General features: G+C 46.7%; 2 protein-coding genes across 2 annotated transcripts; one reads left to right on the top strand and one right to left on the bottom strand.

The window, feature by feature from the left end:
- Positions 1-9704: 9704 nt before the first annotated feature.
- LOC117585577 (zinc finger protein 239) lies at positions 9705-11034 on the bottom strand. The gene is made up of 4 exons (XM_034275118.1): positions 10917-11034; positions 10746-10856; positions 10125-10684; positions 9705-10066 (listed from the first exon to the last, which is right to left on the bottom strand). The coding sequence occupies exons 2-4, from the start codon at positions 10812-10814 to the stop codon at positions 9859-9861; spliced, it is 837 nt and encodes a 278-aa protein (XP_034131009.1). The 5' UTR covers positions 10815-10856; positions 10917-11034; the 3' UTR covers positions 9705-9858.
- Positions 11035-11223: 189 nt separating this feature from the next.
- On the top strand, positions 11224-13418 carry LOC117585568 (stress-activated map kinase-interacting protein 1). Its single transcript, XM_034275106.1, has 2 exons — positions 11224-11600; positions 11687-13418. Exons 1-2 carry the CDS (start codon positions 11316-11318, stop codon positions 13130-13132), a joined length of 1731 nt encoding a protein of 576 aa, XP_034130997.1. The 5' UTR covers positions 11224-11315; the 3' UTR covers positions 13133-13418.
- The last annotated feature ends 2015 nt before the right edge of the window (positions 13419-15433 follow it).

Here is a 15433-nt window from a genome sequence, read left to right on the forward strand (position 1 = left end):
GACGGCTCCCTTGATTCGATGTTGTTTTTGTTATTATTATTATTATTATATATTTTTGAACTGTTGGGGCATGCTTCCAGCAAGCTGTTGCTATTTCTGGGCACGTGTACCGCAGGATATTTGGGGGGACTAATGCTGATGGAGAGAACTTGGGCTGAAAACAAAACAGAATTTTATTATTTTATTACCTGCTGGCCGCCCCTTGCATTATACGAGTAGTACATGCCCCTGTCCTGCGTGGGCGGAAGTTAATCAAAAATCGCTTGCAGCCAGTAGATGGAATGAGAGATGAAGAGTGAAAGAGAGACAGTGAGTGAGAGCCATGCTCTGGCATGGAGCTTCCCCCCTTGGGCAATAACTGGCAATGTAATTGATTCCCTGCAAAAACAATGTCTTTTTTGTCTCTGCTTTAGCTGTTTCTTCTTTGCCTCCCCCACCTCCGTCGGGACGCCTGGAGTCCGGCTGTCGACTGTCCTGCTGACTGAATGCAAATTGTGGGCTTTAAAGGATTTCAAATAAGTTTATTGTTGAAAGTAAAGTTTCATAAGTGATGAAATACAATTGGAAATGGTTTAAGAATTGGATTTTGGTCTCGCACACAAGAACTCTAACTGTCTCTCCGAACGATCTGCTCTTCGCTCTTCTCTGAATTCGCTCCCGTCTGAATTCGCTCTCCTTCGTTCCGCTATCGCGTTTGGAATTTGCTGTTTTGCTGTTTGTTACTGTAGATCTCAATTGACAAAAATAACTTTAAGTTTAACGACTTTTGTATTGGGCACTAATTTTCCCAGTGCCTGCGCTGGCTGTGGTTTTTGCCGGCTTTTACGATGTTGCTGGCGCTTAAAGCTGAACAAAAACCAACTGTAAAATACCCAGCAAAAGAAAACAAAGGAGAGAGGAGTATGCGCCGAGAGCAATTCGCCTTGAATTAAAGAGTGTTTTGACTGCTGCTGTGTGGACACAGGGTATCTGCTCTTTTAGACTGCGTTTAAGTGCTTAGGTATATAGTTAAACATTCCATGTACGTGTGTATGTATGCCCTTTGCCATTGTCTTTTTTATGTGCACGCATCGCTGGCGTTTGCTTTTCTTCAATGCTTTTCCTTGACTTTTCTTTTCTTTTCGTTTTTTCCTGTTTTTTGGTGACTCCAGCGACGTTTTCTTTTCTTTTTCATTTATTTTTGATATTTTTTTTTGCCAACGCTTCTCGCATTGACCTTTTCCCTTCGTCGGGCCTGAGGTTGGCGGCTTACACGCTCTCCGGGCCACTTCTTTTTGGCCTTTTTATGGCTTTCATTCACTTTCATTCATTTCATTCTGCAGATCTCTGATGGCCCCACCGTCCCTCCTCTTCTATTTGCGGTTTCAAAAACTGTTGACTTTGAGGGCCTCACTTTCTTGCTACCCCTAAAGTATTACTGTGTGCAGGGTATCCTCTAGCCTGTGTATTTGCTTTATCCTTGCCTAATCCTCGAGTTCAAACCTTCGTTTCTGTTTGTGCTCAACTGAGCAAACCAAATTCAGATTCAGATACAGATTCCTGGTGTGCTGGTCAGCATTAGTTGCGCAAATATTCGACGATAATAAATTGCCATTAGCCGAAACAGTTTTCCTGCAAATTCGAACAGCACGCAAACCTTCAAGAAGGGTTTCCTTTTTATCCCTCGGCTGATTGTGGCAGGGGTAAATGTTTTCCATTGAAACGACTCTTAACGAGTGAAGGAAGGCAACGCTTTTAAATGCCATTTAAATGCTAAGCTCTTGGCTGACAAGTCCCTGCCACAAAGCCACTGTACCGGATTGTGCAATAAGGAAAAACATTCTCAGGCGGTCCCACATCGATGGGAGATTGCAGCATTCTGCCCCATGGCCTTTTGCCTTGGCCGAATGAGGGCTATAAAAGCCACGTACACGCCCCCTTTCTGTTCAGCTTATATCCCTGTGAAAGTGTCCACTCAAAGCTGCATGCCATGCGAGGCTGCAAGGTGCATGTTGATTGCATTTAACGAGAATTTCCCATCTCCCTCAAGGGTAGACATCAAATAAATGTGCAGTTTTTTTCTCAACCCTCCAACATGTCAATTATTGTTATTAGTAGAAATCTCTTTTGACGGCATTTCCTCTACATGACAAAAAGAAGAAGGGCCACATCCCAACCTCTCTTAGTTGTTGGAGGAAGTGGTGGCTGTTCATTTGTTCATGTCCTGCCAGATAAGCGGGGCGATAGGCCAGCACAAAGGAGCAGCCAGCAGCAGCAAAACTAAATCATTCGATAAGATTATGCACACAATTCCGTGCCAGCGGCAGTGTCCCTATCCCCACAGATTTCTATGCAAATGTATCTATTATATGAGGGCACTTTGTGGGCAGGGCTGGCTGCTGTTTTTATTAAATTTTCGCCTGATGCGCCTCAAAACTGGGCTAATGGGGCTACTTCTGTGGCTTGTGGAATCTGCCTCAAAGTTGCTGTTTTGTCACTTAATTACTTTAATATGACAGTTGGTGTTGTGTGTGTGTGTGGCAGGATATTGTCTTATTTTGGGGCATAAAAGGCACTTGGACTGGGACCACCTGATTGCACTTCCAATGTCAATTAGTTTTCCAATTAACTTTGAGTGCACAACCAAACGAAAACACATTGTGTCCTTTGTGCCTTGGTCCTGTCCAAGCTGAAGAAGGTTGAGCCATAAATGTACTTGGACATTGAGAGCACATCCAATGGGCTGGGGCTGGCACATAATGTCAGGAATCATTTATCAACTATCCCTTTGTGTCGGGCTGCCAGGGCGAAACATTAATCTAAGCGGCATGTAAGTAGCCGCCCGAGTGCGGAGGGGGCTCAAAACTACACGAACAACCCTCGAACAGCCATTGAAAATGGCTCTGTCACAATATATTTTGTGTTAAATAAGATTGCTGCCTGTCCTGCTGCTCCTTTTCCGTCTCTCACCTCTTTTAGGCCACACAAAAAATGTTTCTATTTCGGGTTGAGCACTCGGGTTCGGGCTTCAGTTTCGTTTTCGTTTTCGATGTTCGGTGTTTAGTTTCAAGGACGCGCCGTCACTTACCACTAAGGCCTGGCGGCAGACTGTTCTCATTTTTCACACACCACACACCACACATTACCCATACGCCGCCATAAGCCTAAGCGTTCGATTTGCTTGAACAAACGTGACAATGTTAACGCCAAATTGCTTCACTTTTAAGCCAACAAAGGCACACACAAAGAGAGCTCGCTAGAGCATAGATCCAAGGACTAATTACAGGCTGCACTTACTCCCAGTGGATGAAGTAGAATTTTCTAACGACTGCCATGTGGGATTTTCATGCCCAACTTTTACGCCGTACACTCCTTTGACTCTCATGGCAGCCGTATACAAATATTGAATATCCTCTGCCAACTGCCGTTGCCTTTCTCTCGCTCTCCACGTGGCTGTGACATGAATACTAATTAGAAGTGAGTCCCTCCCACAGCGTGCAGCTTAAACTGGATTTGCCAGCAAAATGCTGCATAATAAAGTTAATCAGCCCGTCGACTGGAGGAAGGCATTGTGCCGCGCTTTTTTTCACCTGTTTGGCTGTGCTGTGGATTCGAATTTGAATGTAAATTCAGCGTCGTTTGGCAGCTCAAAATTAAGTACTTTAACGATGGACATCAGCTTACAGTATTTGGCACTCAACGGAATGCTGACAGAAATTGTGCGGTTTCCTCTATTAGAAATGGTGTGGCACGAACAGACATATGTGCAGCTTCAGACCAGTCATCGTTGCATGTTCGTTGGGTTTTTTTGGTGCAACAAACAAAGGTCTTGCGGCGCCTCATTGTCAAAAAGTGCAAACTCTTTTGCCAGATGCCAGGCAACTTTCAGTCCACAAACCCAAACCCTTGGCAGATTTATGAAATGGAAAAAAGTTACGACATTTGCAGACAGGTAAACGATGAGATTTTTGCAACATTTTGGGGCGGATAACTGCTCGATGGTTAACTCATAAGTGGCTAAAGGGAAAGCGAGAGCAGAGAGTCCTGCCATAGCCACAGGAATTATATTTGGCTGAAGACTTCCACTTGCGATTGTTCTGCAATTCAAATCAACTGCCAGCAGCTGCCCAGAGGCCAGAGGGCAACAGTGAGCGGACCTGCTGTTTGATTTATGCACTCTGCACTTTTTGACAAAGTGTTTGCCATTCGACAAAGCCTGCGCCAGCAGAACTGCACTCCCGCACTCCTGCAATGCACTCCGGAATGAAAGTCAAAGTCACTGAGCTGAAAGATAGACACATAGAGAGATAAAGTGACAGCTACTTCCGCCCAGCAGCTGCTTCTGAGCTCTCCACAGAAGCCGCTCGTGCATGGATGCGAAATGGCACTGGGGCATGGCCATATCCATGTCCCCTTAGGCCCTTGGGTTGTCCTCCTGCCTGCCTGCACTGAATTATGTTGTGTGCACAACAAACGTTGCGAGTGCACCTGCCCCACAGCAACTACTCCAGCACTCTCCTGCAACTGTCAGCAAGGAACTGCCCTGGAAATACGAGCACATTGTAATGTTATTAGGAGACAAGCAAACTACAGGACTATGTGTGCCATGTGTGAACTTGTCCAGCTTTTGACAACTGAGTTTGTTGGCTCAAACAAAGGAAATCTACCAGGGGGGCAAAAGCTAAAGGAAAGCTGAAACTTGTTGGTCACTCTGTGGGCGCCATGGGCGCAGTGGAAGCTGTTGCAAAAAGGAATATATTTATGTGTTCTGTGACACTCCGGCACACTCCTCACTGCTCACCAACAGTAGATCTTTTCTCATAAAACGAAACTTTAATGCCACTTTAATGCCACGCGTCGCTACGCTGATGGTTAATGAAACTGACTAGTTAAATTTGCACAAAAAAAAGATAATAAATAACTATAATAAGTGGCAGTAATTACGACCTATGACGCCGCACAATTTCCCAGCAGACTTTTGGGGCGAAAACTCATCTCGGACGCGCATGAAAAATGCATTGAAAATGAAAGCAGCGCAAGTAAAATCCCCATGCAGACATTTCACGGTGTTACCCTGAGAGAAGGGAAAAAGTGCCCAGTTTTTTTTTCCACCAGGGTGTTTCTTTGTTTAGTAACATGACCCATTTTCCCACTCACTCTTCCTTTTTGCACTGTCTCTCTTTTCCTGTCCCTTCTGGGCAGTGCAAACTTTAAAGTTGGCACTAAATTTGTGTGGCATTTGCTCGTTGTTGATGTTGCTGGCTGTTTACCAGCAGCTTTGCTCTCATTAGAAGAGTAAACGGAAGAGAAGGGTAAAGTATTCCCCAACTTCATTAAACGAAGGTTCTAGTTTCCACACAACTGATTAGCTTTGATCGGGATGATAAATGAATGCAAAAGATTGACTCATCGCTGGAGTGGCTCTCAATCTTAATCTGAATCGGAGTCCCAGTCGAAATCTCAACCCGGCACAAGCATTTTGTTTTGGCTGGCAACGATGACAAGCGGAATTCCAATCGAAATTCGAGTGCCTTGAAAATGTTTGATGTGCAAATCCTCAGAGATTTCTACGCAGCAGCTCTCAGCTCTCAATCTCTCTCTCTCTCTCTCTCTCTCTCTCTCTCTGTCGCTTTGGTTTCCCCAAGTGCTTCCCCTACTTTTGCTTTCCATTTACAAATTGTGTGCGAAAATTGGTGGCACGCATCTTGTCTGACTTTGCTACAAATGGACTCGCCTCGAATGTGTGGCTGACTGACTGACTGTCTGCCCTAAACGATGAGCATTTAGTTCCGCATCAGCGGCAGCTTTCAGACAGCTGTAAAATATTTGTGGCAATCACCACAATAGAGTGTGGCTTTTCCTTTCTCTCTGCTCAGGGGTGGTGGGGGGGTGGAGCGTGAGATGTAGAAAAAATTGTCTGCAATTTCCGGTTGGATATTAAAAATACGACAAGCAAAATTGAAATATTCCTCGGCTTACCTAGGACGGGCCACCCTCTCTCCCCTCTGCCGCTTAAGCCATAAATCTTGGCCTAAGCCAGAGACTCATGTGGCCGGGACTCCTTTCCCTTAATGGCCGAGCAAAATGTATTTATCTAAAATTATCCCCGTACAAAGTGTGTTCCTTGTCAACGCAAAAGCTGCTTTCGAAATTTATGCACAGAAATAGCACGAGCAAAAAAGAGACTCGAAATTGGGTTTTAATAACAAAAAGAGAAGAAAAGACGGAAAGCAAGTCAAATGAAATATTTGATGAGACATTAATACGCAGCAAATTCATTTGTAATTAGAAGCGGCTACCCAGTCCCCAGTCATTTCCGCATTTTATTTACAAACCAAACAAAAAAAGAGCAGGCAGGGTCTGTTGCTTAGATTTGAATTTATATTAAATTTTGTGCTGTGGTTTCTTCATTGAAAATTCAAATCAATGACAAAATGTGCACAGCTAATCGATATTTTGATGGAAAAGGAAAGCCGCTCCTTCGCAGCTGCTGGCACTCAACGCATACGCTATATTTGTGGCACTACTACCGCAGGAGTTGCAGGATCTTCCCAGTGACTCCGTGACTCCGAGAGCAGCTCTGACGAAAGCAGCGATGCCTCAGATGCGAGAACTCAGCTATATGTAATCTCAATTATTATCATTGCTCAACTGGATAAGCAAATATATTGTACAACGGATCTGCGCCAAGCTGCAGCAAGTGGCGAAGCGTAAAGCAAAGGCTGGTTGAAGAGCCAATTCACGACTGTGTAATGACTGTGCTCTAGTTGAACCACTTAAGCAGCAAAGTATGGGGCAAAGACACGAACAAAACAAGTTAATTGCCGCAACAATTACATGAATTGCCAACACAGGACAAGAGCGAGATCTGTTTTGCTGTCTGTCTGTCTGTCTGTCTGGTGGGAAGCCAATCAGAGGAGTTGCAACAAACTTAGACGTGTCCATCTGCTGCACAATTGTGGCAGTGTCTCCCTTGTGCAGATTGCAACTATTCTGTGCAGATATTTCATTGGAATAACAAATTAGACAGACAGTTGAAATGTACAGCATGGGCGGGAACTCATGTCCGGCATTCAAGCAACTCATAAAATATTTATGACCCAAGCACGAACCTTTGATATGCAAGAAAGGGAGTGTAAGACAGTTGGGAATTGAATTTGTTGAATGCCGCCAGGGGCTGCAAATGAAATGTGTGACACAATTTATTCATATTCATCGACCTACCAATGGGCCCGCCAATGGGTCAACAGCAGTGTCCTGCCCGGCATGGCTGTGACCATGCTGCGTGTCCTAAACTGTGGTCATTGTTTTATCACACTTTTATCTTAATTTGTGGAAGTGCAAGGCAAATAAAATGAGTCTCAGCTGCAGCTTAATCCCTCCGCCTCACTGGAGATACCGAACTTGGATCCATTTCTAATCACAATGGATTAGTGCCAGAGTCCATGTGTTGATTGCTTAAACAGGCAACCGCTAGAGCGAACAAAGTCATAAGCAATTGCCATTCAGTTCCATTTCATGCCTCCACCCAACTGACAGCTCTCGTGGCAATTATCTTCGTGGAAAGCGAGTGGTGCGCCCCCACCTGTCCTCCGGCTTTGCACATTTCCCAAATTAACCTGCCCCAAAAACCACTCACGCACAAGCACAAAGGGAGGGAGAGAGAGAGAGAGAGATGTTAGAGGCAGAGGTGTTAGTTTAAGCGCCCTGCGTGTTTGACAGCCATTCTGCATACTGTATGTGTGTGTGACACTGTGGGGGGGTAAAGCATTTCCATTGCCTTGCCTGGCGCAAAACCCGTCTGGGAGTGTCACGTTTTGCCAGTCAAAACATCCGCTGTGTGTGGCATACGCAAAATACTCGTACAAGGCCAAGCCAACACAAAGGCGACACAAACATAACCAAACCCCTGACTATCTGTCGTATCTGTCGATTGTAGTGCCCCTCCTGGCATGGCAATGACTTCATTTGTATAGATTCTGCACATACCTCTGCTAAATCCATTCGAAATCTGTTTAGGCTACACAGGGACAATCGACAATCGAATGCGGGCTCCTCGCTCGTTTTATCTATTCGAATGGCCATTATTTCTATTCTTCTGTTGCCAATAAAATTCAATTGCCGTCTGCCATATGTCTAATTATAGTTCATCCACAGGCAAACAAAACAGAATCCCATCGGGCTTATCGGCTAATCGGTTTTTAAGGTTTTTGCTGCACTTGCTGGCGCTGCATGCAAAACTCAATTATGGCAACACATACCACACGCTCTTCTCTGCTCTGCTCTGGGTCTTGTAGCTGCCTCTGATGTTGTCCCTGGCAGCCACTTGGTGGCCGTAATGTGCGACCACAACACCTACACAGCAACGGCATTCTCCATCTTTTCAGCGCCCATTCTGTGGCTTCTGCCATCAGTGACTGCCGTTGACTTGGCTACCAAGCATTCTGTGGTTTCGACATGAAAGCTTGAAGCGACTCTCCGCCAGAGCTGATAATGATGATGATGGCTGAACATTTGCCAAATCAATTTGGGATATGCTTTGGGGTTGTTCTTCCTTTCACCCACTCTCTCGGTGTGGCTTTTTTAAAGCCTCTTCAGGCTCTGTGAATGCCACAAAAGTTATAGCAATTGCGTTGCCTACCTTCGGGCGACTGCTGCTGCTGCCCCAACTGAATGCTGTTCTGCTGTTTGTCTTTGTCAACTTGTTTGTTAAATTTCTGACACCCCCAGCACTCGTTACAGTCACAGCTGCCACCTCCAGCAGTTCCCCCGTGCGACTATTTGCATGCCACACAATATCGGTGAACAAATATTTGAGCTACACGCAAAAAAGTAGAGTCCGAGACGCGCTATTGATTTCAGCTTGCAAATAAATAAAGCCATGGAAATGGCATTGCGAGAGAGCTCTAATAAATTTATAACAAATGTCATTGTCCAGCCTAATAAATGTGGAGCTATTAGTCCGAGGCTCCAGGCAGCTAAGCAGTTCTGCGGCGGCGGGGACAACGATGTGAACATGAAATATTATTGGCCACAGAGCGCAGAGCGCGGCCAGAGGCGCAGAGGTACAAATAGTTTGATTTACTGCGCTGCGATTGCTGCAGCAGCAAAAACGAGCAGAGAGCCAAGGAAGCCCAAGGACCATGCATGACCCAAAGGGCTGTCATCCGGATGCTGATAACAAGGACACGCTGCGATCAATTATGGTTTGGTTGCCATTTGCTGCTGCTGCTGGGGGCGTGTAAACAACTCCGGTACGTGCCCTTAATTAGTTTCAATCAAATAACCAAGGAAATATTATAAATCAGTTGAACATCAACGCACAAGCATATATATATGTGGATAGATATAAATAAATTACCGCGCTGTCAAGCGGATATCTTTCCTTTGCCATCTTTCTCGCTCTCTGCGTTGCCATTGACTTGGGCCGATGCTTTAAGGACAGTCTTTTCCATGTTAATGACGCAAGCATGTGTACCGTTTTACAGCTGCAGTAAATGTGCCATTAAGGCGACATTTTACGCACTGCAAAGGTTTGCAACTTACGCACGAGCGACTCCGTTTGATGTGACAATGAAATTCAGCAAAAAATCATTTGGGCATAAAATCGCACATAATAAACGGCAGCAGTTAAGAGCTCTTTTAGAGCTACACTAAATCCTTCACCATCCCATTGCGACACTGTTTACAGAGGGAGATAATCGGGGGGCTGATTAAGCCATATATTAATTATGTTTACTGCATTTATTGCTGGCGTATTTAGTACTATGAATATGAATAATTCATACAATTGTGTTTTTTTACAACTCTCCAGCCGCGCGCTATTTTGTATGTGTCGGTGTGGGTGTAGGGTGTAGGGTGTAGGGTGTGTGTGTGAGTCTAATGTGTAGTCTCGATAATGATCTCGTGCGTGTCCAGATCGGGCACAGCGAACTTCATGGGCAAATAGTCATCGGGATGCATGTGGGTCATTTGATTGACCTCCAGCGTGGCCCGTTCATTATCCTCATGGCACTTGCTCTCGTGCTTCTCGTAGTCCGAGAACGTATCGAAAATAGCTCGACAAACCATGCACTCAAAGAAACTCCTGGAAACGAGGGAAACCATTAGTACTTGGGAGTGGCACAGTGGATGGATTTTCTTACGGTTTCTGCTCCGTCTCGAGCCGTTCCCGCGCCAGTGCTGCCGCCGCTTGAATCGAGGCGGGCACATCCACGTCCACGCCCTCCTTGATGTGCGACTGCAGGTGCCGCTTGAAGTTTGAGAGCTGGGTGAAGCCCTTTTCACAGTAATTGCACTGGTAGGGCTTGGCGTTGAGGTGTCCGAGCTTGTGCTTCTTGAGGTTCACGAGCTGGGAGAAGTAGCGGCCACACCGCTGACAGCGGAACGGCTTCTCGCCGGTGTGTGTCATTTTGTGGCGCTTCATGTTGCTCTGCTGCGTGAAGGACTTGTTGCAGAAGTTGCACGTGAACGGCCGCTCGCCACTGTGGACCGCAAAGTGGCGCTGCAGGTTCACCGCCTGGGCAAACGCCTTCGAGCATATGTTGCACACAAACGGACGCACATCGTTGTGCACTTTCATGTGGCGATCGAGGTTGCCCGAGTTGCAAAAACTCTTTGCACACAGCTTGCATTCATAGGTAGTTTTGTTGTGATTATGTACCTCCTGGCGGTGAATGGTCTGGTCGCGCTTGCTCTTAAACGTCTGCAACAAGGAAGTTCGTTCATAAGTTTTATCAAATACACGAAATCGTGGCGATACTTACGCGGTCGCAACGCTTGCAGCTAAACTGATTGACCACTGTCTCGTCGAATTCAACCTCGAGGCCCGCCATTTTAAGCCTTGCTACAACATTGGGGCGATGCAGTTATGTGTACTGAAAAAGTTGAGCATGCTGTAACTGTTGTTTGTGCATGCGAACATGGCGAAAACTTACTTTGAAACTATTCTGAAATTGTCTAATCCTTCGCGTCTGGAAAAAGTCATATGGTGGCCTAGAGTGTGACCAAAGAGGCTCAAGAAAATACCAAAAAAATACCACGCCACTTTTACGCTGCTTTCTGAATCACAATTGTCCAGTTCCAATGGTTAACTGAAGCAAAGAAATGTCTGAAATTAGCTGTAGTTCACTTCAAATTGTTTATTTATAAGTGGTTATTGTCACTTCAGCTTCCAAAAATACATTGTGGTAGGGTAGCCGTGACTGTGTGTTTTAAAAATACTTGTGACTAGTCACTGGCTAACAGTTTGGTGGACGCGTTAGTGTATTGTTTGCGCGATGCTGAGATAAATAGAAATACAAGTAATTTACAAATAAAACCATTTGTCTTCAACCATGGCCACCTACTCCAACCAGCATTGGCTGCTCTCCCACATACGCAACTCCTTCATCTCCACCGACGACACCGGGATGTGCGAGACGGTGATGCTGAGCGATGACATGCCAAAGCATTATTTGAGAAAATTCAACTCATCGGCTGGGGTGGAATCCCATAGGCGGAGGCCGCTGAAGCCACCGCTGGTCAGCACTCAAACGGAAAGGAATATACGCCATCCAGACGCGCCAATGCAGGAAGTGGACTTTGTGTGTTACCCCGGCCTGGACCTGAGCGACGATGAGGTAATATCCCAAAATCCCAGCGTACTGCAGGGCGTGTTGTGGTTTCGTGTCGAAGAACTGAATTTAATTGATGATTTCCCTTTTAGGAGGACATGTCCACGCACTCGTTCGACATTCAGATGTATCCCGAGGTTGGGGCCCACCGTTTTCGATCCAACACGGCCCAAAAGCTCGAGAAATTGGACATTGCCAAGCGGCGGGCGGCGCGCATCAAGAGCATCAACTACAACGAGGAAGTGCAGCCGCCCGACGACAAGGATTTCTTCAAGCGCAAGGCAATACCAAATATCAAGCCCAACATCAGCCCAAAGGAGACGAAGTCGAATGACGATGACCTATCCGACGAGGGGGTGCAGAGCATGCTGACGGAACAACTGGCGAAGAGTCCCAAGCAGACGCAGAACAAGTTCGTCGAGTTCGCTCGCTTCGATGGCACCTCCCAGGTGGGCATGCAGACGAAGCGCATCAATGTTTATTTGAACATGCTGCCAGAGCCGGACCGCAACTATCCGCTGAAGGTCTGCGTGCTGTCCACGGCCAAGATCCAGGAGGTGATTGGCTTCGTCTGCTATAAGACCTCCCTGCAGTATCCAGATGTGCCTCTGAAGTCGTTGCAGCACTATGGCCTCTACATGACGGAGGACAACGACGACATGGAAGACTTCCCGCCCCTAGACAATCGCGAGCCCTGCTCCAAGTTTGGATTCTCGCACCTAACCCTCGCAGAGCGGCGTCCCTTGGCGCCTGTCACCAGGGTGGACTACCCCGGACAGTTGGGTACCAAGTCGATGACCTCCGAGGATGATAAGGCTAACTTGGCCGATGCAGCGGTGAGGGCTCTGAAGAACATTACGTTAAACGGAGGAGCAGCCGATCCAGGGGGAGGAGCAACCGGCGGCGGAGGCGGCGATGAGAGTCCGCACGACAATGTCAAGGAGTACGAGAAGCGCCTGCTCAATCACAACGATATGCTGGAGGCGCCCATGCATCGCTCCTTCCGCCTGAACATCATCGACAAGCGATTCTTTAAGTCTGACGTCACGCTGGGCATCTCCGGGGAGCGGATCGAGATCGATCAGTACAAGAATGCCAAGTTCTGGCCCCAGAAGAAGCCCGTCTCCACGCCCATCGATGCCGTGGCCCACTGCGAGATTGTGGAGCGGCGTCAGCTGAAGGCTCTGCTTCGCATCTGGCTAAAGTCCAATTCCTCCTCCTCCTCCCTGCCTTCCGGCTGCACCTCGGCGCCCATCAATGCCAGCGTGACGACGCTGAATACGGGCACCGGCAGCAGCAGCGCCGGCATCGCGCACTCCCCCAGCAGTCCGGGCAACTCGTTCGGCTTCTTCAGCACGACCAGCAATATTCGATTTAAGCACTATGACTTCGACACGGACACGCACACGGCCGAGCAGATACACAGCAAGCTCAACTGCATCCTGGAGATGCGTTCCAGCGAGCTGAGGCGAGAGTTCCTGCAGCAGCGCGAGCGCAAGCTGGAGCGGCAGCAGGTGAAGAAGCAGCTCAAGTTGTAGTATTTATTCCTGTGGCGGCGACTCCTGTGCGAAAAGCTGCTGCTCGTGTGCCTAGCAAGCGGGCCTCTCCACTCGCCGGGGGCCACCGCCTACAACTTCGACTAAGCCTTCGACTAAATCCTATGCCTCCGCCTGCTGTTCCGATAAGTTCGTATTACTGTAGTTGCTAACTAAAGATTGTGTTACACATGTTTAAAATAGATTTTAAGTATTTATTGAACTCACCCAACTACAAAAGCCACCCCTGGAAATCCTAAAAATACAAAAAAACACGCATTAAAGTTCATCCCACTCGTGTCTACTGTGGTGTTAAGTCGATCTCCGACCGATCAGCTTCCGCCTCGTGTGCAGCGCGATTTCCATGCGGTTTGCTTCCGATTTGCTAGCTCTTTCTCCCTCTCGCTCTGCGCTCTGGCAATCAAAGTGCAATTAATCTGGCAGCCGGCACAGTCGGGGACGGGCCTAACGGTAGTCTGTCTGTCTGTCTGTCTGTCTGTCTGTCTGTATTCCTGCATTATTGTTCGTTTTCTAAAGTTTATTTTTAGTTTTGCAATGTCAGCGCGCTAGTTGGGTGTATGTTGTGTGGGTTGGGCCTGTTAACAGATGTTTAGCGTTGATCAAGTGCCGTTAGATGATTGTTTTATAGATATACATATGCATTTAGCAGTCTGTTTATCAATTGTTTTTCCATTGGCCATAAGGCCAAGGTTGTTGCCAGCACAAAATCACGCCAAAAAGTCGCAACTGGCGCGCGACAATTGAGGTCATGTGGATGATGATGATGATGATGATCGCTGCTCCGTGCTGGCGTGACCATATCGAGGCACTCAATTTATGGTTAATGACTCACGGGAGCTGCTACTTGCTATTCCCAGAGGAAGTCGCAAAGGTTTCGGCATCACTCGTACGCCCCAAAAAGCAACTTAAATGAAATATTCGCTGAATGACTAACAATCGGTCAAGATCTTAAATTCTAGATATATAATAGAAGGAAAACAACGCCTATTCCCAGGCCACATATGTACAATGTGTGTGTGCTGTGTTGTGTCTTGTCCAGGCTTCAATTGATTTATGTGCAGCCTTGGCTCAAACTCAGGCCCATTCTTTGCAAAGACAAATTTGAATATCTCATGCAATTTGTCAAATATATGTGGCATTTCCACACCACACCCCACTCACAGAGTACACTTTTTTTTTTTTGGTATTGGCAAGTGCGTCGGTCGAGTGCGACAAATTGCCTTCAGACTGCAGTTTGCCACTCCGTGTGGGCTGGCAGAACATTTCACTCCCCATGGAGGGAGCATAATCGGACGCTCATTTGCCTAATGCCATGCACACACAGAGCCCAGACTTGTTTCGTTTTGCTGTGTGTATGTGTGTGTGTGTGGTTACAAGGATGCAACTGCAACTGCAACTGCAGCTAATTGAAAGTCAATAAGTGCACTCTGTTCGAGTTGAGGCGGCCAGCAACCTTGACATTGAAACCGAATGACAAACACAAGCAAACGTTGGCGAAAAGTTCAATCGATATGAAAGTTGCCAGGCTCGGGCGGGGCACGCACTCGCGGCACGAGAAAAGTGAGCGGAGCTCGCGTTTGTCAATTTATCAATTGCATAAAATAATAGGCCTAGGCGCATAATTTAATGTCGCGTTGTTTTGTTTCAGCCATACGCTGAAGGCCGTCCGTCGCTGACCGTATTCATATTCATACATATATGCAGATTAATCACGATGCAACAACTAGAAGAATTCACTGGACACACAGACTGAGTCACGCAACCGGCGAGCACAGGCACACAAAACCCATAGCCAGGGCACTGGCTTTAGCTTTGATTATCCCCCCACCCGTGTGTACTTCCAATTATAAATATGTTTTAGACCAACCTTAACGCCACGATCAGATTTATTCGTTGTTGTTTTTGTTTACTCAACTGTTTTCAGTGTCGAATGTCGAACAGCGAACGTCTGGAAGGAAAGTCTCTGCTTCCGTTTTCATTTTTGAAATGCTGCGAGAATTTCAATGGCTTAATGTTCGTGGGATCACAATCTGTGCAATAATTGAGCTATCTATGGGGGAGATTTATGGGGGGGGGGACATTCTGTAACGGTAACTCGCATGCATAGAATACTTGGAATTATTATTCAATTTCATAGAGCCAGAGCTCCCTTTCGGGCGGTTTTGCCAACAGATTTGTAGGGGCTTAGCATTAACCGCGTGCCGTCGTACATTATGATCATGTCGGTCGGTTATTTCATTATGGCCATAACATTTTGCACATACCTGAGAGACCAACCCACAC

Source organism: Drosophila guanche, unplaced genomic scaffold (genome assembly GCF_900245975.1).
Source record: "Drosophila guanche unplaced genomic scaffold, DGUA_6, whole genome shotgun sequence".
In the NCBI taxonomy this organism is placed as follows: Eukaryota; Metazoa; Arthropoda; class Insecta; order Diptera; family Drosophilidae; genus Drosophila; species Drosophila guanche.

Excerpts from the sequence above, each read along its gene's own strand:
- LOC117585577 (XM_034275118.1), bottom strand. The coding sequence starts at position 10,814 with ATGGCGGGCCTCGAGGTTGAATTCGACGAGACAGTGGTCAATCAGTTT. Across the intron at positions 10,685-10,745 it reads GCTGCAAGCGTTGCGACCGC|ACGTTTAAGAGCAAGCGCGA; the intron begins GTAAGTATCGCC and ends TCCTTGTTGCAG. Across the intron at positions 10,067-10,124 it reads CTCGAGACGGAGCAGAAACC|GAGTTTCTTTGAGTGCATGG; the intron begins GTAAGAAAATCC and ends CCTCGTTTCCAG.
- LOC117585568 (XM_034275106.1), top strand. The coding sequence starts at position 11,316 with ATGGCCACCTACTCCAACCAGCATTGGCTGCTCTCCCACATACGCAAC. Across the intron at positions 11,601-11,686 it reads TGGACCTGAGCGACGATGAG|GAGGACATGTCCACGCACTC; the intron begins GTAATATCCCAA and ends TTTCCCTTTTAG.